At 40.0% G+C, this 23982-nt stretch overlaps 2 protein-coding genes across 3 annotated transcripts in view; one reads left to right on the forward strand and one right to left on the reverse strand.

Annotated features, from left to right (window-relative positions):
• nubp1 (nucleotide binding protein 1 (MinD homolog, E. coli)) overlaps nucleotides 1-3656 on the forward strand; it is a 53028-nt gene extending 49372 nt beyond the window's left edge. Inside the window, exon 11 of the mRNA XM_078418204.1 lies at nucleotides 1679-3656. Within this exon, the coding sequence (XP_078274330.1) occupies nucleotides 1679-1731 (53 nt within the window). The 3' untranslated portion in view covers nucleotides 1732-3656. The remainder of the gene's footprint in view (nucleotides 1-1678) is intronic.
• LOC144604095 (Golgi apparatus membrane protein TVP23 homolog A-like) lies at nucleotides 2614-23606 on the reverse strand. Of its 2 annotated transcripts, none has more exons than XR_013548684.1 (8): nucleotides 23471-23606; nucleotides 22449-22534; nucleotides 16174-16318; nucleotides 13184-13273; nucleotides 11391-11522; nucleotides 8055-8183; nucleotides 5848-5941; nucleotides 2614-2852 (listed from the first exon to the last, which is right to left on the reverse strand). XR_013548684.1 is itself a non-coding variant. In XM_078418205.1 (8 exons), exons 1-7 carry the CDS (start codon nucleotides 23477-23479, stop codon nucleotides 5915-5917), a joined length of 618 nt encoding a protein of 205 aa, XP_078274331.1. In that variant the 5' UTR covers nucleotides 23480-23606; the 3' UTR covers nucleotides 2615-2852; nucleotides 5908-5914. The 2 variants fall into 2 exon arrangements, 1 of the variants encoding a protein (XP_078274331.1); XM_078418205.1 differs by having other exon boundaries at nucleotides 2615-2852; nucleotides 5908-5941.
• Between the last annotated feature and the right edge of the window lie 376 nt (nucleotides 23607-23982).

The following is a 23982-nucleotide window of genomic DNA, read 5'->3' on the forward strand; positions in this document are numbered from 1 at the left end:
TTTCAATGGCAGTTGCCTCATTCTTGACAAATTGATTTTTCTCTACCAGACTGAAAACCTGTCGAATAACAAGTGCACATTTAGTTTGTATCGGCAGTCTATTTAAAAATAGTTGTACAGCGAATCTAAATTACTGTACATCCCCTCACTGGTAATATGCAGATGTTCGATTTATGTCTGCAACTCCTCTTCCAACATATTCCACAAAGGCATCCTAGTCCATGGGTGCAGCACAAGGTTTAGCATCAGCAGTAGCTGTGGTGGCCAAACAATCTCAGTTCCTGAACCAATGAAGTAAGGATTATTTATGTTGTCAAGGCCTTTTGTTTAACTCTGTAGCTGACTAGCAAACGGTTGACATAGTTAAAGCATCTTGGCTTTTCAATCCTGCCGGTTATCTGCTCTGGATGCTTTTGCAACCTAAAGATCTAATACCAGATCTTTTGGTTGCTTGCCACCAACTGCATTTTGGCCTTTCACACAGTAAATTTTAAACTGGTATACATTTAAATAAGACAACCTTGCTGCATTTAAAACTAATCAGTAGAATTAAAATTTGGAAACATTTTTTGGATATACTTCTGCCAGTCCTCCAGATTTTGTGGTGTCTTCCAGATAACACTTCCCTACAAAGCAATTTGAAGATGAGAATATGTTGTAATTTAAACCATGAAAAATGGCCTATACTTAATAATAATAATAATATATTTATTTTATATAGCGCCTTAACACATGCACAAAGCGCTTTACAAATACAATTAACATAGAAACTACTTGAACGAAAGTTGTCAACATGAATTGTCTTAAGCCTTTCATCTTACTCTACCAAATCTTCTTGTATTAAAGCGGTTCCTGGGTTTGCTTCACCATTCTATTAAAAGCTCTCATCCTGGATATTACTGCACCTTTTTAAGTACCAATATTCCACTCTCCATTATCATATTTTTTTCATTATATTCAGCATTCTTTATCCAGCTGCTCAGTGTATATTTGACATCAAAATCAGCTTGTTCTTGTTTATGTGTTCTCCCTTCATCGTGCCTTGTGCTTTGCTTGCAGTTTCTTGCCATGGTTATTCAGTTATTCATTATTTTCATCTACACTTTAAGGGTGAACTCAAGTTCTCCAAAATAAATCAGAAATTGAAGTAAGCCTATTCCACTTATTCAGTACATCTTGTTATGCCTGAATAACACTAATAACTGAAGCATGCTACCCAACCTAATTGACATGGGGAAAATCTTAAATGCCTAAAATGTCCAAATATGTTGGCTATTCCAAATTATAAACATCAGGTGAAACATTGTCTGTGAACTTAGTAGGTTCACCTGTATCTTGTGGGATGTGCATTGCAAAGCTAAATAGAGAAATGGTAGTCAACAAATATGGGCTGGGAATAACTGGATAGCATTGTAATGAGTCTGTCTAAAATATCTTCACCACTGCAGGATCTGGCGTTTACATGCCTTAGTCTTTCCAATATCTGTCCCTCATGATAGCGATCGTTAGCTCTTCTGTGCTATGTTTGCCTGGGATATCTTCAGAAATATAAAGCATGTATTTAATTCCAAATTATATTTTGTACCCTACATTTCTCAAGTTCTTACACTGTGCACCATTTCCTGTAACTTTTGCACATGCACATTTTAATTGCTTAAAAAAAATTGTTTTGAAATAGGAATCCAGGAACACTGTGTCACACACAGTTCTGAAGTGGAAAAGAATGCCTGATGTGAACTCAAGAAAATTCTCTGCAAGCTGCTGAGTGAATTTGAACAACTTGCATCCATCAGTGAAGGCACTCAAACTAATTCAGTCGGTCTATTTTTATTCCTTATACAATGGACGTTTAAGCAATTGACACATTGTTCTTTTACTCTGATAAATCATTGCATTTCGACAGCATTCCAGCCTTAGATGCAACAGATAAGAATTGAAATGATGTATCCAAAAAGGATATTAATCTCTAAATTTAATGTTTTTTTGTTGGGTTGGGTTTGAAAAAAATAAAGCCCAACAGTAGATGTGATTTAATTGGAACACATTATCTTAAGTGTTTTCTGTTGCAGTGTGGTATTGCGGTTGAGACTGTGATTATCAGTTTATACTGCAAAAGAGATGTTCTTTCAGCACCAGCCACCTCCACTATAATGAATATCTGGACCATTGCTGGACAGGAGCATTTGTTTTCAAATGACCAGCAAATAATACTGGTGACAGTTTTGCCAAAGGTTCAAGATTTTGGAAATCCAACCGCAGTTTCTACCAGGTGGAAATAAATTCATCTTACCTTTCTTGTCCATAATTTTAACTAATTTCTTTGAACTAAAGTGGTGATTGGGTGTTTAAGTTTTTGTATATGTAAAGATAATTGGTGTATGAAAAAGAGGCTTGTGTAAGGACACAAGGTGCTTCCAAGTTACCCCAACTAACAATGGAAAAGGGAACTGTAGATTCTTTGTTTCTTCACCAAAATAACAGGAGTCTGGAACACAGCCTGAAAAAATGGTGACCTGTAAAACTACAATATCTTTGAGTGCAAAAGTATATTGTGCGCCAGAGTGCATGACAAGATTGAATTATTTAAGATCAGACAATAACAATCATGTAAAGTAATAATTTATTATATACTGAAATTAACTTCAACTGTAATCAAGGCACTGTACTTTCAGAACAAAATATTTTCTAAAATTTACAACATAAATAAACCATCTTCAACTGACATCTTTACTCAAATGCAATTGCAACTGCTTAGAAATAAATCCACTTCGTTGATACAATACTTAATTCTTCAGCACCAACAAAACTTATCTGAATTATTTTCTTTTCCCGCAGTCGGTGTTCCATGATGTCTGGGAGGGAAAATAAAATAAATCTTTTGTAATGATTAGATATTTACGACATGCTTAGAACATAAACTCATGTCAAAGAATTCTCATCAAAAATAATTGGGGATCTTTGTTACACCACATCCATCTGGTGTGAGAATCTAAGACTGAGGCTCTGGTGTGGGACTCTGTAGGGTCCTGCGACAGAGCATAATGACAAATGCACCAGCATTTATCACTGCACACCTTGGGCTTGCAGTTCCACAACCAGTACAGTTCAGGCCATTGTGGGTGCTTGGGTATTTGAAGACTGACAATGGGGATTTCAACATTGTTGCACATATTTGCATAATTTTACTAAGTGTTCTACTTTTGTGACTTGAGCTTCTTCACATGGCACAACAGGGGTTGTCTTACTTTCAGGGAAAATTGACAGTTGGTCAAGGTTCCTCTGTTCCTGGATCTCAAATTCAATCATCTAACCAAGTTCATTAAATAGCATGCCTTTCTGTGAAAATTTGGGCTGAACTGATTTTCACTGCTGAGCTAAGAGTCCTTTCAAGGATAGGCAGGCAGTAGTTTTAGGAACAACTACTCTGTCCCGGCAAGCAGTGTGCCGGGAGTGTCCTGGCAAGCATCGGCCAAGCCCACCAGCAGCCCTGGCTCGCCACTGCAGTTCGGGGACTTGCTCACCGAAGACGGAGGTACTGCTTGCCCGCATACCAACGACGGAGGACTTTCCGGTAGGCCCGGCTCACCCACTGCAGACTCTGAACCCCCAGCCATCGGCATCAAAGGCAAGGGAGAGGGGTTTTGAAAGGCAGCTGGTTGGAACAAAGGCCAAAGATATGGAAGGAAGGTGTGAGACAGGTTTGAAGAGTTGCGGATTGTAAAGCCAGAAAGAAATTGGCTGGGGAGGGGGAGGAGGAGAAAATAAGTGGGAGGAGGGGGGGGGGGGGAAGGAGTGTGTTAGCCTTGTCCACAAACACTTCACCCTTGACTGTAAAGAGCTAATGCAATTCTTCAAGTCAAGACAGGATTTGCTTGCTATTTCCATTCTGGTACCCAATCTCCAAATGCTTGCTCATTTTCCAAAAGCCTCTGCCTTTTTATCCTCTGGTTCCCACTTAATCTCAATCACATGATTACACTTTGTCTTTAAATTGATGGTGCAACTATAGATGGTGCTGGAAACAGGCCATGAAACTGATTTTCATTCAGAAAATGTTATGCAATTGGAGACAAGGTGCATCTTAAGGGTTAAAGTTAATATGATCTGTTGAACAGTGGAAACGTGGCTGAAGGTTTGTACTTTTGAAATTTACTCCAGATTTGAATTAAATACCAAGTTTTAGCATAATTAAAAATGAACCAAAATATTTTTTTTAGTTTTATCACAGGCACAATTGTAACATGAAAAGCAAATATAAGCCTTTAGGCTTTTGGACCAAAATGATTTATTTTCCACATGCAAAATCAGTTTATCCCATTAATTTCACATGATTGAAGAACAAATACAACTAATCTTGGAAAGAACAGACCTGGAAGGACAGGGGTTGTATTTTTGATTATAATCGTACAGTTAGAGCATTACAGCTTGAAGATTAAGAATTGGATTCTTTCAATCATTTGTTCCCATGATTCAAGTTGCTATTGGGAGAATCTGGAGAGATCTACAAACTACAGGGCCAGTGCGGGGATGCAGGATAAGAAATAAAAGAACCACATATGCTTACGTTCAAATTGGGCATGGAGTGCAAATCCATTTAAATCAATCTTAGCAGACCATTGTTGTTAAATATTTCAAAATTGCATTCATTTACAACTTGCATTGCGTCTATTTTTTAAAAAATTGACCCTAACGCACAGAGTTAAAGGATATATGGCTAATATTTCTAGTCAATAAAGTTCTACAGAAAGATTGAACTGATTAATTAAAATCAGTTTAGACATAAAATGCTGGAGTAACTCAGTGGGACAGGCAGCATCTCTGGATAGAAGGAATGGATGACGTTTTGGGTCGAGACCCTTCTTCAGACATCTTCAGTGTAAACCAGCCTCTGCAGTTCCTACGCAGTAAAATCAGCTTATTGGTATAAAACTGTTACATTGTGTAACAATGGAAATATTTGGCAAAAAATATTGGTGAATAATTTCCAGCTGGGAACTTCCTAATATTGCACATGTTCATTATAAAACTATGATCACAAACAGACCAATTAAAAATATCTCTTCAAAAAATTGTTGTTAACAGAGAGAAAAGTGCGAGAAAGCTGTTGATAAGAAAATTAAGGAATCTACAAGAATCAGGAAATATTAGCACATTTCAATTCAATGGTGGCAGCCTAAAAAATCATACTATGCTCTCACAAGGTTTTTAAGGCCCTTATACATTTGACTTCATGCATGATGAAATGCTCATGTCAGACTTGGAGCACAAATGGCATTGGGGGTGGATAGAGTCACAACTCAATTTGCTTTACAGTCCTTGAGATGTAGACAATTGTACAATGTAGGAAGTACAGCTGCCAATGTGTCCAAGGCAAGGCCTCAGAAACAATGTGGTCATAATGATTTATTTTCAGTGATGGTTGAGCTTTAAATATTGCCCAGAACACTGAGAACTCTCCAGTTGTTCAAATTTTATGACATTTTACATCCACCTCAGGACAATTTTAAAGAAGACATCCCACTAACTTATTAAGAATTTGAACCCACATGATTGTTCCTTACCTTAACAGTGGCAGGATAGCATTATTTAAAATGGAAAAAAAAAATCATGAGAAGACAAAAGACAAGTAAAGTGCATTTAACAAGCAATGGTTCTTAGAAATTGAAGGTGACAACTATCTTTTAATGGAGATATCATCCAATACAAATATTTCTACATCACTGCAGAAAGATTGGAAATAGTTACTTCTGAACGATCAAAACGCTTACACACGTTGTATAAAAGAAAATTCAATTTATGTTTGATAAATATTTTTTTATTTTAGAGGTAATTATTCATCTGATTCACCTTATTTTTCTCAATTTACAACACTGGGAGAGGGTGACATGAACGCTATCTGCTGCATACCTGTAGTTTACAGCTCTCCAAATATGATGTCCGACTGCAACAAATGACCAGGAGTTAGAGACAAAAAACAAACAAAAACAAATTCACATGCTGATGTAAATATCATTCCAGTTTTGCTTAAGAACTGGAATATTTTTAGGATTAAAATTGTAAAAGACTAACCACAGTAAAAAAAAAAAACTAGAAGTTGACATCAATTCTCAACTAGTTGGCCATCAACAAAATTGGCATATTGGCAGCCAGCAATAATCCTTTACAAATCTCATTAAGGCCATCCACATGCCTAGCATTCACCAGTATATGAAAGACTAATGCTCATTGAAGGTACAGTTCAAGGATGTTATTTTTGTCAACATGATGGTTGATGACATCTACAGCTTACTAAAGGTATTAATTTACAAAATGCTGGAGTAACTCAGCAGGTCAGGCAGCATCTCAGGAGAGAAGGAATGGGCGACGTTTCGGGTCGAGACCCTTCTTCAGACTGATGTCAGGTGGGCGGGACAAAGGGAGGATATAGGTGGAGATAGGAAGATAGAGGGAGATCTGGGAAGGGGGGGGTGGGGAAGAGAGGGACAGAGGAACTATCTAAAGTTGGAGAAGTCAATGTTCATACCACTGGGCTGCAAGCTGCCAGTGGTATGAACATTGACTTCTCCAACTTTATATAGTTCCTCTGTCCCTCTCTTCCCCTCCCCCTTCCAAGATCTCCCTCTATCTTCCTGTCTCCACCTATATCCTTCCTTTGTCCCGCCCCCCTGACATCAGTCTGAAGAAGGGTCTCGACCTGAAACGTCGCCCATTCCTTCTCTCCTGAGATGCTGCCTGACCTGCTGAGTTACTCCAGCATTTTGTGAATAAATACCTTCGATTTGTACCAGCATCTGCAGTTATATTCGTATTCTACAGCTTACCATAAGCATACATATCCCATCAGCTATACTGGAACTTCAGTCACGCATTTAGCAAAGAAAAACAGATACTGTGGGTCATAGAAAGGGCTTTTGGCCCTGAAATGATAGTTATTTGCGACTGCTGTTTTCTCATGACCTCTTCAGTGTGTAAAAAGTTTCCATGTAATCGTTTTTATGCATCTAAATAACTGCCAAATAAGCTGCCAGTAACTGAACGAATGGCAATGATTACTGCAACTTTTCTAAATCTTTGCTGACAACAAACCACAGAAACAGCAAACCGGCTCTAAAATTCCACTTGGGGAAGTTGTGCAAGTCTTCAGATATGAATGAATGAATAAGTTTATTGGCTAAGTATGTGCATATGCAAGGAATGTGCCTTGGTGCTCCGCTCACAAATGACAACACAAACATAGTTAACAATTAAGAATAAAGCATAAACACATAAAAACAATAAGGATACAACATTACGGTCTAAATATGAGGGTGAAAATAAACCAGAGCAAAAAAGAAACTACAGACTTTGGTTATTGAGTAGAACTACCACTCGTGGAAAAAAGCTATTTTTATGTCTGGCTGTGGCTGCTTTGACAGTCCGGAGTCGCCTTCCAGTGGGAAGTGCTTCAAAGAGATGCCCATAACAAGTACTGGAGATGAGAAAATCAGTTCTTATTTTCTGAGGATCTTCCTTTGGATATTATGCCACGATCTGTGTCCATAATAGAGAATGGCTTGACATCTGCGTGCATTATCTCCATTATGACCACCTAGTGGGTTAATAGCCCCACATGTACAGCTTCACCAGCAAGTACAGGTAAGTGTGTGCACGTCCTTGCGTGCCCTCGTGTGCCAAGAAGCTGACCTCTTCGGATGCAACGCGTTCTGGCTTGAAGCTGCCATCTCTTACCAAAAGAAGTGCAGTTCAATATGTGAACATTTTCAAGGATGCTCGGTGTGATCATGCAATGAGTGTCCCTGGCGCTGCTTACATATCTCCCCAACAAAGGAAGCCCTCGTTCCAGAAAATAAAATGCTCATCCACAAAATATAGTCACATGGATTTAAGCATCATTTCAGAGTGACAACTCTCCCTAGATTTGTTAGATTCAACCCACACAAAATTGCTTTCCATGTATTCAATATTTTTTCTTGTTTCATAGTTGAAAAGAGCCTTATGTAATCAATTTTAGTTCATGTAAATGTTTGTTTTACTATATATGCTCTCACACTTACCCTCTGAAAGAGTTGTTGGCCTAGATACGTTGAAGCTGCTCTTGTGATGTTCTTGTTGCCTCCAAGCTTGCAGCGGATATACCCATACAGATTAGCTGCTTGCAAGGAAAGCCCTGCTATTACCAAGGCCTGCAAGACAATACAGTAGGGAGGCAAAGATCACTAAATAGACTCAAACACAATAAGCACATTTATAAAATGTATGGATTCACTTTTTATACCTCCAAATTAATATTAAATGGTGTATGTGAGTGAGTATTTTTCAAAAATTATTTTCTCAAATCAAACTTGCGACAACATCATGATTTTCTAGAAAGGATCATAACAAATCTGATGTTCAAAAACTGGAATGAAAGAATTACACCAAATACCTATTTCCCTTGTGTGCAACAAGATTGCTGGCAATTATTTAGTATCCAATCCATATCTAACACCGGGTGGCGTCACCAGCAATGGCTGCCTTGCCAACAGTCTGTTGGTGCTTTCTTCTGTTTTTGTTATTTTAAGTATGTGTTAAAAGTATGTTTTAGTGTTCCTTGGTTTGTTTTATGTGGGGGGTTAGGGGAAACCTTTTTTTCAATCTCTTTTACCTCGACAGAGATGCGATTTTTTTCTGTATCGTATCTCCGTCCCCACTGCGGCCTAACATTGAGGAATTGGCGGCCTTTCCCGGAGACCGGCCCGGCGCTTCATGCCGCGGGTGCGGCGCGGATTTTAACATCGCGGAGCTTGCGATCCCTTTGCCGGGGATCGACAATGGAGAACTCCAAAGCCTGTGGACTTTAACATCATGAAGCCCGCAGTCTCTGGTAAGAAGAGGCCGACACGGGAGTTTCGATTATCCCGACGTGAGGGCTTCGGGCCGTCGGCTGTGGGGGCTTTGATCGGAGGCCCCGACTGCGGATGGTGAACAAAGAGGAAGTTGATTGAACTTTATTACCTTCCATCACAGTGAGAAATGTGGAATCCGCTGTGGTGAATATTTATGTTACATTTTGTTTTATGTGGCTGTGTGTCTTGTTGCTTTTCACTTAGTATGGCTGTATGGTAACTCAAATTTCACTGTACCTTTATTGGTACATGTGACAATAAATTGATCTTAAATCTTAAAATCTTGAATAAAACAATTAAAACTCAAAGAGCACTAATGCATCAAACAATCTGCTGGAGGAACTCAGCAAGTCAAACAGCATCCACGGTTGGAAAGGAATGTTTGGCGTTTTGAGTCGACACCCTGCATCAGGACACAATACAGGGGTTCAATTCCAAACGCCGACCTTTCCTTTCCATGCTTAAATTCTGCGTGACTCACTGAGTTGCTTCAGCAGATTTTGTAGCTCCAGATTACAACATTTACAGACTCTTGAGTTTCCAAGCACTAATGCGTGTTCTTTGGATATCAAATACATTTGTCATAGAACGTGCAGTGTGGAGAGGCTACTTCTATGTGCTTAGCATGATTAATTTAATAATTGCACTTTTATGGGGTTTCCATTTTGAATATTCTCAAGAGATAACAATTATAATGTTAAAAATAAGTTACTGTGGAATATCACCACAACAAAGATACAAGGATTTAGCCCCAGTTTTTGGCAATGCATTTGATAAAGAACGATCTTTTTTGGAACCAAAGAACACACTGATCGTGAAGACAGTGAAAGTGAAAGACAGTGAAGCATTTAAAACTTAGATATAAGGTTAAAAATGTAGAATACAAACGGGGTCTACGAGGTCCTGCTTAAGAATTGATTGGAAGCTGCAAAGTCAGAGCAATACAACACCGAAACTGGCCCTTTGGCCCAACTCATCCATGCTGATCAAGATTCCCATCTAAGCTAATGCCATCTCCTGTTCAGCAGAAGATACAAAAGCTTGAAAACATGTACCACCATATTCATGAACAGTTTCTTCCTCACTGTCATCACCTCTCACATATTAAGAATCAATCAGCAATCTTCCAATCTACCAGCCTTTGAATATTTTTTTATCTGCAGTTTTCCTGTTGCTGTAAACCTACATTCTGAGCTGTTTTATTTTTTGCTTTAGCAATAGCTGATGTATTCATGTATTGTATGATTTGCCTAGATAACACACAAAACAACGTTTTTCACTGTATCTTGGTACATGTGATAATAATAAACTAATACCAAAGCCATTTGCTCACATTTGTCCCATAACCCTTTAAAATGTTCCCATCCATCTATCCATGTATCTGTCAAAATATTGTTATTGTACCTGCCTCATCTACTTCCTCTGGCAGCCCATTCCACATACATACCACCCTCCGGGTGAAAAAGATGACCCTTGGGTTCCTATTAAATCTTTCCCCTCTCACCTTAAACCTATGCCCTCTGGTTCTTGGTTCCCCAACCTGGAAAAAAAGTCTATGTACATGTATTCTATCGATGCTTCTCATCATATTATACATCTCTATGGGGTCAAGGAACGAGCGTTCACATCGCGGCCCTGTTTTCACCAATCTTTCCACTAGCTCGCACAAGAAGCGCAAGACACCGTTGTATGCAGATGCCGAGAAGTGTGTTCAGCTCTGACTGAACAATTTCTAATCTTGTGACGTGGACTCGATAAGAAGATACATCTCTATAAAATCTCCATCCATCTCTGTAAGTTCAATACAAACCTTTTCTATTTGATAAAGGAACTTAAATGATTTATATATTTTCAAAGATCTGTTGTATCTTTCTGGCTTGTTTTCAATCCTTGCCTGTATTCCTTGGAAGGTATTTGCTACTAGTATATCTGAATGAGGAAAAACCTTTTCAAAGGCAAGAAAATTACGTCTCAAATTGATATCACGAATGGAAATGACAAATTATAGATAGACAATAGACAATAGGTGCAGGAGTAGGCCATTCAGCCCTTCCAGCCAGCACCGCCATTCAATGTGATCATGGCTGATCATTCTCAATCAGTACCCCGTTCCTGCCTTCTCCCCATACCCCCTGACTCCGCTATCCTTGAGAGCTCTATCTAGCTCTCTCTTGAATGCATTCAGAGAACTGGCCTCCACTGCCTTCTGAGGCAGAGAAAACTAGTGTAACAAACACTGGACAACACAACGTTCTTCAAAAATTGAACAGACTAAATTCATAGTTTCAGCCTGATCCATTTTATGGAGACAGCGCTGGCCAGGCACCAACTGAAGGTTGGGAACAGTAGGAAGGAAACTTAAAACCCTGGAACTAGCAGGTATTGAGACCTGACTAAATTCTCAGTAAGGATCCTCCTTGCAGAAGACAAAAGAAAATAATCTTATTTTAACCAACAAAATAAATGTTCTTTTTTGTTACTCCGTTTCGGTTTAAAAATTCTTACCAGCCACTTAAGTTTCAGGGAAAATAAAGTACTGAAAAGAAAGACTGTCCAAATTAGGGGGCAGACAATTAGTCCAAGCCAAAAAATCTGAGCCTCTGCTTCAGTAGATGTAGCTCTATTCTTTGCAGTAGCCTGTAAGTAAATAGAAAGACAACATACTGTTTATTGGAATTCAATTATTAAAACAAATAACATATGAGAATGAAAAGAGCATGAGAAATGGGGGGTGGGAGGAAGGCAGGAATGGATTAAAAAGACACGGATAATGGAATGGGAGAGGATATGGAGAGAGTACCTGCTATTGATGTGATATCTAGCCACAGCTTGAATGTAATTCTGTTTTTTTTGTTACAAATCTGATTAAAAATATCAAGCTATTAGTGATATTATGCAAATGTTTCAAATCATGCTGATTAAAAGTTTTGCTCTGCTGACATCAGTCTGAAGAAGGGTTTCGCCTGAAACGTCACCCATTCCTTCTCTCCAGAGATGCTGCCTGACCCGCTGAGTTACTCCAGCATGTTGGGTCTACCTAAAAGCTAGATCGTGGTATTTTAGTGAGAATCCTTGAGATAATTTTTCAAAAGTGTTGAGAGGCATTGTACTCCAGTGAACACAGTGCTTAAGCCTTATAATTTGTACATCAAGATGGCTTACAGGGAATGGAAGAACTGCTTGGATTGATATAACTCTGTGCTTAGTAGTAGTCTGTGAGGAAATAAGAACATTATTTGTTCAGGTTTAACTTTTTATGAAAAGCAGGCACAGTAGCGCATTGGTACAGTAGCTGCCTTATAGCACCAGAGACCAGGGTTCGATCCTGACTACAGGTGCTATCTGTACAGAGTTTGTACATTCTTCCTGTGACCACGTGGGTTTTCTCCGGGTGCTCCGGTTTCCTCCACATTCCAAAGACATGCAGGTTACTTGGCTTCTGTAAAATGCCCTAGTGTGTAGGATGCGAAACTGGAATAACATAAAACTCGTGTACGGGTGATCGTTGGTCAGCGCAGACCCGAGGGGTCGAAAGGGCTGTTTCCATGCTACGTCTCAAACCAAACTAATCTAGCTTTAAAAAAGAGTGCTTATTATGGAGACTCTAGAATGGAACTTTATTTTCTATTACATCGAGTTTTATTGCATAAAGTGCACCATTATAAAAAGCAAAGACTGGGATGGAAAACACAACATGGGCCACATGTGCATATTTCACCAGCTTTTTCATTTGGTTGATAATTTTAAGGCTGAGGAGGCAGCAGTGGAGTTCCCAAGGCAACAAGTATATTTGAATCCACAGCATTGCTCACATTCTACCCATTCAGATGCAGATAGTCCCAAAATTGCATACCCAGATATATAAGATGACTCTGGCTGAACATGAGGGAAGTAAACATGGCAGAAGTACTTTGTCGGCAGCCTGCACTGTTTTAACAAATAATCCAGTTAAGGCCACAGCTTTTTCAACAACCACCTAAACCTTGGACTTACACAAGTGGGGATATTTTATAATCAGAGACTTCTCCATCTCAAAGAGAAAATTAATCAGCAGGAGTCTCATCTGCTCTTAAGTGGTTTAAGGTGCAATTATTGGTGACGTACAAAAAAACAAATCTTGAAATTTAATTGCAAATATGAAATACTGAAAATTGGGTTAATGAAAGAAAACTAAATATAACTGGCAAAAACACATGACAATGAACACCCACAGCAATATATACAGTATTTTCAACTATAAACAATTTGGGCAAATAATTATACCATTGTATGGTTTTTTAATGTTGAAAAAAGTCTACCTTTCTAGCTTCAAAAAGCCAATGGCTTTTTCCATCTTCATCAATCTGATTCCACCAACGCAAGCCAACCAAAAGCCTTCCTGTTACATTCTGCAATCAATATGTTTCAAATGCACATTAGTTTCATCAATATTTTCTTTTGACCTGTAACCGTAGTTTAGGTAAGCAGCTAGAAGGAATTACCCATTGGATTAGCTAGCAAAGGATTTAGCTTGTTCATATAATCAGATATTGAGATGGCTAGAAATGTTTGTTCTGCATCCAATAGGTCTATGAAGATAGACACAAAATGCTACAGTAACTCAGTGGGACCGGCAGCATCTCCGGATAGAAGGAATGGGTGACGTTTCAGGTCGAGACCCTGCTTCAGAATATGTCTATGCTCTATACTGGATATCCGATCCTCCATACAAAATGACATGAATTTGTCAAATTATGTAATAATCCCCTTACCCTCCCCTCTCTTTCCCTTGCCGCCAAACACATTTCTCCCATCATATTCCACCCCAATCACCCTGCTCCTTTCCCTTCGGTCGTAAACCCATCTCTCTCCCTCCGGCTTTACATTTCACTCCTCATCTTCTTATCTGATACCCTTTTTGCGAGTGTGAAGTGATGTTCAAAACATTTTTTTTTAAAGCTGGTTTAAATCAAAATCACCTCTCCACACTTGGAATTACCTTGCACGTTTAGGAGCTTAATTTTCTGGGTCATTTCTGGACAACTGTTTTCTGCACTATAATTATCAACCAAATTAAAAGTATAGACTGATATTTGCAATGTATTATTAATAAATCGGAAGTTGTGTGGGACATGTCTTTCAGCAAGAAAAACTGTAAAAGCAGTGTTTACTCTGAAAGCAAAGTCCAAAGAGCTGGAGAAACAGAACCAGCCTGTCTTCTATGGGGAAGGCATTTCTGAATCCAGCGGAAACCCAGGCGGTGACAGAGAGAACGAGCAAACTCCCCACAGACAGCACCGAGGTCACGATTGAACCCGGGTCTCTGGCGCTGTGAGGAGCAGCTCTATTAGTTTGTCAGAAGATGGGAGAAAATGGGGGAAGAGAAGTAAAAGATTGGGATAGAATAGTGATGAAGGCAGAGGGTGAGCAAAATGGATTGTGACAGGTGACAATTCTAAAAACAAGTTAATTGATGAAGAACAATGTTCTTTATTATTTTTGCAGCCTTTATTATTTTGCATGAAATTTTGAGGTGCACAAAACAGCAGTTGCATTTCACAATAGGAAGCAGACTGAGGGTGTGATGCGTATCTTTGCTTTTTTGCTTATCAAAACAGCTGCAAGAAACTAACAATATATTTTTGTTAAGTTCAAGAAAGAAGATAATGCTGGAAACTATCATCAAGTAAGTAGTAACAGGACACAGTAAACAAAATTCCCTTTCCTTTTTAAAAAAAAAGAATGAATTTTCTTGCATTGGCAATAAGAGAATGCAATGAATTTAAATCTTTTAAAGAAGAGTAAAATGTCATTAGCTCTCCTTTAACAAATCATTGGAACATATGGAATTAAATTTTACGATAATAACATAAGTATTTATTGGTCAGATATTGAAAGAACAAAATCGATTATCTCATTACTTCTATCCCCTGATGAAATAGTTAAATTGTCCTTGGGTGCAGAGAGTCAACACTTATCACTGATTATTGCAATTTGTTGTTTGGACTGTAGGTGGCAAACTTGCAATACAGAAACCTAACTTATCAAAAAAAAAAGCTGGCTAACTCTGCAGTCTCCTTTACATCAGTGTGACTAAGCATAAGACCAGGCGACCGTTGCACTCCGTCTGCCAAAGCCTGCTGGATCTCCCAGTTTCTAACCATTTTAATCCCCTTTCGCACACTGACCTTTCTATCCTGGGCTCCCTGCATTGCCAGAGTGAGGACACAGGCAAAATGGAGGAACAGCACCTCATATTCCGCTTGAGTAGCTTACAACCCAACGATATGAACACTGAATTTTCCAATATTAGGTAAAACCCTCCCATCTTTTTCAACCCTCCTTTCTTTCTTGGTGCACACCGATTTCTCCCATTATTCCACCCCGTTCCCCTTCCCCCCACCAGTCCCCTTCCACTTTTCTCCCTCCCTCTTGCTTTACAGTCCACTCCTCCTATACGTATCTGACACCACTTTGTCTCCTTTTCATCTCCAGCCTTTGTCCACCAATCAAACCCACCTCACCTGCATCCACCTATCACTCACCAGGCATTGTCCAACTTTTTCCAGGTTTCTTCCCCCTACGACAAACAGTCTGAAGAAAAGTCCTAACCCAAAACGTCACCTATCCACGTCCTCGAGATGCTGTTTGACCCACTGAGTTAATCCAGCACTTTGTGTTATTTTTATATGGCAGCATTTGCAATTCCTTGTGTCTCTTGTTCATCAAATATTATCATCCCACAAAGGAACGGAATGCAGCCTGGTGACCATCCAAGTGTCAGCAAACCATCAGCATTGCTGCAAGCACAAGCAGGAAATTTGACTGTAAACAGGAGCTAAGATTTTCCTGAGTATTAACTCTGTTTTTGGATGTAATTTCTAAACGAATAGAAGCAGAATTTCTCATTCTTCCTCCGTTCTCATAAACTCCTCCCAGATTATACCATTCATCCATATACAAGGGACAATTTACAATGACCAATTAACACATCAACTATCCTTACAAGCACAAGAGTAGAGCTCATATAATACAATGCTGGACTCTTATAACAAATAATTTAATTTAGTGGGCAAACATTTCTACCCGAAGCTCCTCACACAGAAAAATTGAATTATTTGTCTACCCATGCTGAAGGATCTAACTTTTAATCTTTCTCTTTGTTTACCAGTTTTACAACCATCCATGACAATTGAATTGAGAAATAATTAGACAATGATTTCCTTCCAAAGGAAAGCAAATTAACCCATTAGAAATTATGCAAAACATATAAACTGAAACCTGATGTCATCAGGTATAAATTTCTTACCTTTACTGACCAGAAGTCACAGGACAAGAGGAGGAGTATTGCCACAAAGCAGGCAACAAAGCTTCTGCTAAACCAGTCACAGAAGAGGTAAGCAATGATGGCACTTACACGGAAAAAGAGGTGAAAAAATGTAGCCAGTGGATGCCTGAAAAAGAATTAAACACATTAAAATTAATAGTAAGGATTTAAAGCATGAGAATATTTTCCAATATTTGTATTTTTTTCACGATAATTTAGTTTATCAGGATGGCTTATTTAAGTCTCAATTATAAATATAGGATATCAATCTAATTAAGAGAGGTTATGGGAGTTAGTATTGTGAGACCAGAGCAGGAAGTTTACTTTCAGTGGTACTTTCCAAATTGAGCAATGTGTACAAACACAACATCTACTGAATTAAACACACACCAAACACAAAGATTAAACAGTTGCTGCAGAGAGAAAAAGCACAACTGAAACAATCACTGTGGAAAGAAAAGGCACGTTATCACCATTTCTGTTATTTAATTGCAGAATAACAAAACACGTAGACGACCTAAACTCCAAGAGACACAAGGAACTGTAGACGCTGGTTTACAAAACAGGACACAAAGTGCTGGTAACTCAGCAGGACAGGCAGCATCTCTGGAGAACATGGGTAGGTGACGTATCGGGTCGGGATTGAAGAAGGGCCCTAATCTGAAATGTCATCTATCCATGTTCTCCAGATATGCCTGACCTGCTGAATTACTCCTGCACTTTGTATCTTTTTTAACCAAATTCTCTATTTTCTTTATTTTATAATTAATAACTAACCATCTACATAGTGTCAACATGAGCATATTAATTATTTATTTTAATATTTTTTAAAAAATGTAGCATACCATAGTTTATGAAGACACAAGGAACTACAGATGCTGGTTAACAAAAAAAAAAACTAAATGCTGGAGTAACTCAATGGATCAGGCAGAATCTCTGGAGAACATGGATAGATAGTGGTTTGGGTCAGGACACGTCTTCAGCTTATGTTCACATTGCTTTTGGATCATTTGTCTGATCCCATTATTTATTTTGTTAAATAATCCAAGTTACTGAAGTGCTTTGTCGCCATTATAAATTTGAAAGAGTTCAGAACATTTGACATCCAAAGGTGTTTTTTGCCATGAGAGAATGCATTTCAACATTTTCACCGAGCAGTTTTTATGCAAACTTTGCTCATAGCTTTGCAAATAAATGTTTACTTGACAACATTAAAATGATTAAATGATTCTAAATTCAGTGATATTGCATTTCTAGGGTAATAGTTTATTTCAGACAAAATAATATATTGATCATAGTAACTTAAATAAGTTAAACCTTAAGCATAGTACAATCAAAATAATTTAATGCAAATTAGACATACAAAGTCAAAAAGACACGGGGCTCAAAAGGCTTTATGCAAACCATTTTATTTCACAGGAAATTGCAGTTGATAGTGAGGTAGATTTTCAAAGTCTACAGAGAGACTTGGGCCTTTTGGAAGGGTGGGCTGAAAGATGGCAGATGGAGTTTAATGCTGATAAGTGTGAGGTGCTGCATTTTGGTAGGACAAATCAAAATAGGACGTACAGGGTAAATGGTAGGGAATTGAGGAATGCAGTGGAACAGAGGGATCTGGGAATAACTGTGCATTGTTCCCTGAAGGTGGAATCTCATGTGGATAGGGTGGTGAAGAAGGCGTTTGGTATGCTTGCCTTTATAAATCAGAGCATCGAGTATAGAAGTTGGGATGTAATGTTAAAATTGTACAGGGCATTGGTGAGGCCGAATCTGGAGTAAGGTGTGCAGTTCTGGTCGCCAAATTATAGGAAGGATGTCGACAAAATGGAGAGGGTACAGAGGAGATTTACTAGAATGTTGCCTGGGTTTCAGCACTTAGGCTACAGAGAGAGGTTGAACAGGTTGGGTCTTTATTCTTTGGAGCGTAGAAGGTTGAGGGGGGACTTGATAGAGGTTTTTAAAATTTTGAGAGGGACGGACAGAGTTGACGTGGGTAGGCTTTTCCCTTTGAGAGTGGGGAAGATTCCAACAAGGGGACATAGCTTCAGAATTGAGGGACAAAGGTTTAGGGGTAACATGAGGGGGAACTTCTTTACGCAGAGGGTGGTGGCTGTATGGAATGGGCTTCCGGTGGAAGTGGTGGAGGCTGGCTCGATTTTATTATTTAAGAGTAAATTGGATAGGTATATGGATAGGAGGGGATTAGAGGGTTATGGTCTGAGTGCAGGTAGATGAGACTAGGTCAGGGAGAATGGTCGGCGTGGACTGGTAGGGCCGGACAGGCCTGTTTCCATGCTGTAGTTATATGGTTATATGGTTAAGTCAAAGTTATTTTGAAGCATGTTAATTATTATGAGATAAGAAGGGGATGATCACCTTGTTGGGACTGTACTATAGGGCCTCAAATAGTCAACTAAAATTAGAGGAAATGTGTAGAGAGAAGGTGGAGAGTTACAATAATAATAATGTTGCCACAGTAGGAGATATTAACTTTAGTACTATATACTGGGACTCCCATAGTGTTATGTGCTTAGATGCAGTGGAATTTGTAGAGTGTATTCAGGAAAGTTTCTCAGTCAATATATAGAGGACCCTTCAAGGGAGAGGGCATAGCTTGACCTACTCTTAAGCCAGTGACTAAGGTATCAATGAAGAAGCACTTTAGGACCGGTGACCATAGTTCTAATTAGGTTTAAAATAGATATGGAAAAGGACAGAATTGATCCACAAGTTAAATTTCTAAATTGGGTCAAGGCAAATTTTGATCATATTAGATGGCAGCTTGCATAACGTTGATTGGAATAATTTGTATGCTGCCAAAGGAATGTATGGAAAGAGGGAGGCTGTTAAGTGTGTATTTGCAACAGTTCCAAGGCAAGGCTAGCAGGAATAGGGAACCCTGAATAATAAATATTAAGGCTCTGTCAGAAAATAGGATCAGGTACAAGCACCTGGGATCAAGTGAATTCCTGCAGAAGAATAGGGGATGCAGCAATATACTTAAGGAAATCAGGGATATGGGATAGACAATTGAGAATCCAAAGTTATTTTGTAAGTATATTAAGAGAAAAAGAATAACTTGTGAGAGATTAGGGTCCCTCAAAGACCAAAGTAGATATATATGTTTTGAGCCGCAGAGATCTGGAAAGAGGTACCAGCTTCAAGTTCCTGACGATGTTTATATTCTCAGAACCCAGCATGATGCAATTACAAAGAAAACTCACCAATACCTCTACTTCCTCAGCAATTTGAGGAGATTTTGCACATCCAAATATTCAGAACGTCCTGTCAAATTTCTGTAGGTGTCCATTGGAGAGCATACCGTCTGGGGTAGGCCATTTAGAACAAGGTGAGGAAAAACTTTTTCAGTCAGAGAGTTGTAAATCTGTGGAATTCTCTGCCTCAAAAGGCAGTGGAGGCCAGTTCTCTGAATGCTTTCAAGAGAGATCTAGATAGAGCTCTTAAGGATAGCAGAGTCAGGGGGTATGGGGAGAAGGCAGGAACGGGTTACTGATTGAGAATGATCAGCCATGATCACATTGAATGGTGGTGCTGGTTCGAAGGGCCGAATGGCCTACTCCTGCACCTATTATCTATTGTCTATTGGTCGCATCACCACCCGGTTCGGTAATTTGAGTTTATTCATGTAAATTCAATGACATTCTCAGAGCCCAGAGGCTAAGCTAATTTTCGTAAAACGATAATGAAGAGACATGTTTCACCACGATTTAACAGGATTGGATGGCTAATTTTTGCTTGCCCCATTTGCACAAACTTTCCTTTTCCCAGTCAAAGAACATTACTAGATTATGGTGGAAATATCAAGGAAGCCATTTCTTATTGCTTATCTGCGATCTCTGCTTGATTGTATAGTTTGACATAGTACACAACTGTGAGCAATTAAACCACATTCGCCTTGTTTTTGATGTGTATATGGAAGTTTTTTTTGTGTGGATTGCAATCATTGCAATTTTACACATTTAAAATTGATCTTATATATATGATTTTACTGAATTGTGTACACAGAATTTTACTGTATCTAGGTCCATGTAATAAAGTACCATTCACCATTGATTAAATATTTAGAAAAAAGGATTCTAGTCTGATCTGGGAACAACTGTTCACCTCAACCATGTCCCTCTGGTCCGTGCTGCTCACATCAAGAATAAGGTTTTCCAAGGTAACCTTTGGGCTCCAAATAATCTTTTTAATCCAGTTTCCTCATATTTCCATTCATATAAATTGATTTCATTGTAGGAAGCCTATAATGTACATTTCAGATTTGTACATTATAACGTTTTCAATCAATTTAGCCAGTTGAAGAGGAATAAGACACGAATGCTTGACAGAACACATCACTAGATTCAAGAACAGCTTCTTCCCCACTGTTGATTCTTGAACATATGTCTCATTAGCCAAGCTTGTATTCCCGATCTCCTAATCAACCTCAATGCAACCCTTGCACGTTTTTTACCGGCACTTTCTCTGTAGCTGGTAGACCTGCTGGCTCACAGCTCCAAAGATCGGAGTTTGATCCTGACCTTGGGTGCTGTCTGTAGTTTGCTTACTCTTCCTGTGACTACGTGGGTTTCCTCCGGGTCCTTCAGTTTCCTCCCACATCTCAAAGACGTGCAGGTTCATTGTTTAAATGCCCTCTGTACATTGCCCCTAGTGGGTGGGGAGTGGATGAGAAAGTGGGACAAAATGGAACTAGTATGAACTGATGATTGATCGTCAGCGTGGACTTGGTCTAATGGGTCTGTTGCCATGCTGTATCTCTAAACTAAGTTATATTCTGCACGGTTTCCTTTTATTTTTGCACAACCTGCTGCACTCAAGTATAGTTAGATTGTATATGGTGTAATTTGCCGGAATAGTAGGCAAATACATTTTACAGCACTTTGGTGCACATGTCACTAAATCCCCTAAGAAACAAAAATGGTAAAAAAAATCAGCATCTGCAGACCCATGTCTTGAGAAAAATAATCAACAGCTTCACCATTTATTGACAGCAAAATATACACCATTATAAACTAGCTCCTGTTCACATTTTCAAATCTTCTCAAGCTAAAATGTTTTCATAAATTTGTTCTTCCAGTCATTAAGTTCATTGTTCATAGTTTTTCAATGTCTCTGAATATCAAAGACCTTCAATAATTTGGCAAACTATAAAATAGTAAATAAATAATTAGAAAAATATTGTTTCCAATCATCTATTTATCCAACCAACCACCTCTTGCACTACCATGGACTTATCAGTTTTCAGATGATGCAAATGAAAGGGTTTAATTAATTGAGGAATACAGTGATAATATTTCATAAGATATTGAAAACCACTCATACAATTGATACAAATTAAGTTCAATGTAACTAATTAGACAATAGGTGCAGGAGGAGGCCATTCGGCCCTTCGAGCCAGCACTGCCATTCAATGGGATCATGGCTGATCATTCCCAATCAGTACCCCGTTCCTGCCTTCTCCCCATACCCCCTGACTCCGCTATCTTTAAGAGCTCTATCTAGCTCTCTCTTGAATGCATTCAGAGAATTGGCCTCCACTGCTTTCTGAGGCAGAGAATTCCACAGATTCACAACTCTCTGACTGAAAAAGTTTTTTCTCATCTCAGTTCTAAATGGCCTACCCCTTATTCTTAAACTGTGACCCCTTGTTCTGGACTCCCAGAATTGCAAGGGAATACAATGAGGTTGGTAACCACAACCACTGCAGGTGGGCGGGAGATAGCGGGAGATAACCGGATCTTCCGGTCGCCAAACACTTCAACCTCCTTCCCATTCCCAATACTGATCTTTCTGTCCTCTGTTATCACCATTGTCAGAGTGAGGCCAAATGCAAATTGGAGGAACAGCATTTCATATTTCGTTTGGGCTGCTTCCACCCCAGAGGTATGAATATTGATTTCTCTAACTTCATATAACTCTTGCATCCCCTCTGTCCCTTCCCCACCCTAGATGTTGTACTAGTTTAACTGTCGGCCTTGTGAGTTTCATTGTTTATATAACTCGTTTTCACTTAGCCCACAGCGAACAATGGCCCGTTTCCTTGATCAATGTTACTTTTTTTGCACATCTTTCATTCATTTGTTCTACATCACTCTACATCACCATCTTTTTCTCTTGTCTCCCTCTCCCGACTGTCTGAAGAAGGTTCTCGACCCGAAACGTCACGTATTCCTTCTCTCCAGAGATGCTGCACGACCCGCTGAGTTACTCCAGCACATTATGTCCAGCATCTTTACCTGATCCTGTTCTTCCTCAGTGCCAGTTCCTCCTCCTCCTCAGTGCCGAAATCCAGGGAGACGTCCTCCGTGTCGTCCACCAGCGCCTGCACACAACGGAGAAAGGGATTTTAAAAAATGAATGAATGGAAACAGGGGCCGAGGCTCTCCGGGAGCCGGATGGAGCCGCTGCCAGGCGGACTGATCGAGACCAGACCAGACCAGGGACCCCGACAGTCCTTTCAGGTCAGGCAGAGGTTCATTTGCACGTCCTCCAACCTCATCTAATATATCCGTTGTTCAAGATGTGGACTCTTATACAATGACGTGACCAAACGTAGACTGGGCGATCGTTTAGCTGAACACCTTCGCTCAGTCCGCCTGGACCTACCCGATCTCCCGGTTGCCAAACAGTGTTCCCACACTGACCTTTCTGTCCTGAGCCTCCTCCATTGTCCGAGTGAGGCCAAACGCAAATTGGAGGAACAGCATCTCATATTTCGCTTGGGCAGCTTACAGCCCAGCGGTATGAATATTAATTTCTCCAACTTCAAGTAGCCCCAGCATTCCCTCTCTCTCCATCCCTCCCCCACCCAAGTCGCACCAGCTTCTCGTTTACACCCAACAAACAGCTAACAATGGAAGATGGACACAAAATGCTGGGGGGGGGGGGTCACCCAATGGGACTGGCGGCATCTTTGTACAAAATGGGTGACGTTTCGGGTCGAGACCCTTCTTCAGACTGACAGACAGCAACCAATGGCCTGTCTGCCCTTACTTATCGTCGTTACTTTTGTACATTTCTTTCATCCATGTGTTCTATCTATATCTCTCCACATCACCGTCTGTGAGTGTCTCTCTCTCTCTCTCCCCTGACTTGACGCAGTCTGGAGAAGGGTCTCGACCCGAAACGTCAGCCATCCCTTCTCCCTAGAGATGCTGAGTTACTCCCGCGTTTTGTGTTTATCTTCGGTGTGAGCCGGCATCTGCAGTTCCTTCGTGCGCCGGGTCAGACCGGGCCGGACCGGACTAGACCTGCTCACCTGCCTCATGACGGTTGCTCGGCAGCAGCTCTGTCGGTGCCACCGTCAAATGTCTCCGGCCGCGGTCTCGCCGTCGCGACGGGCGTTGCATCACTGAATCCCTTCCCCCCGCCCGACCGCCCGCCCGCTTACTCTGCACCGGCCCGACGGAAAATGCTGGAAATAGACACAAAACACTCGTCTGCCGTGATCATTTTTAGAAGCTCTCGTTAATAGAAAATGGTCCGGCAGCAAAGAAGGAACTGCAGATGGTGGTTGAAACCCAAGATGGACGCAAAAAGCTGGAGTAACTCACAGCGGGACGGGCAGCATCTGTGGAGAGAAGGAATGGCAGGGTGACGTTTCGGGTCGAGACCCTTCTTCAGACTGAGAGTCAGGGGAGAGAGGGAGACTAGAGACATGGAAGGGTAAGGTGTGGAAGTGACAGATCTAAGTAGACGCTGTTTAAGGAAAGTGTAGAATGGTTCATTGGGCCATGCAGCATCTGTGGAGGGAAATGGACAGGTGACGTT

The sequence above is a fragment of the Rhinoraja longicauda genome, chromosome 21 (genome assembly GCF_053455715.1).
Source record: "Rhinoraja longicauda isolate Sanriku21f chromosome 21, sRhiLon1.1, whole genome shotgun sequence".
Lineage (NCBI taxonomy): Eukaryota > Metazoa > Chordata > Chondrichthyes > Rajiformes > Arhynchobatidae > Rhinoraja > Rhinoraja longicauda.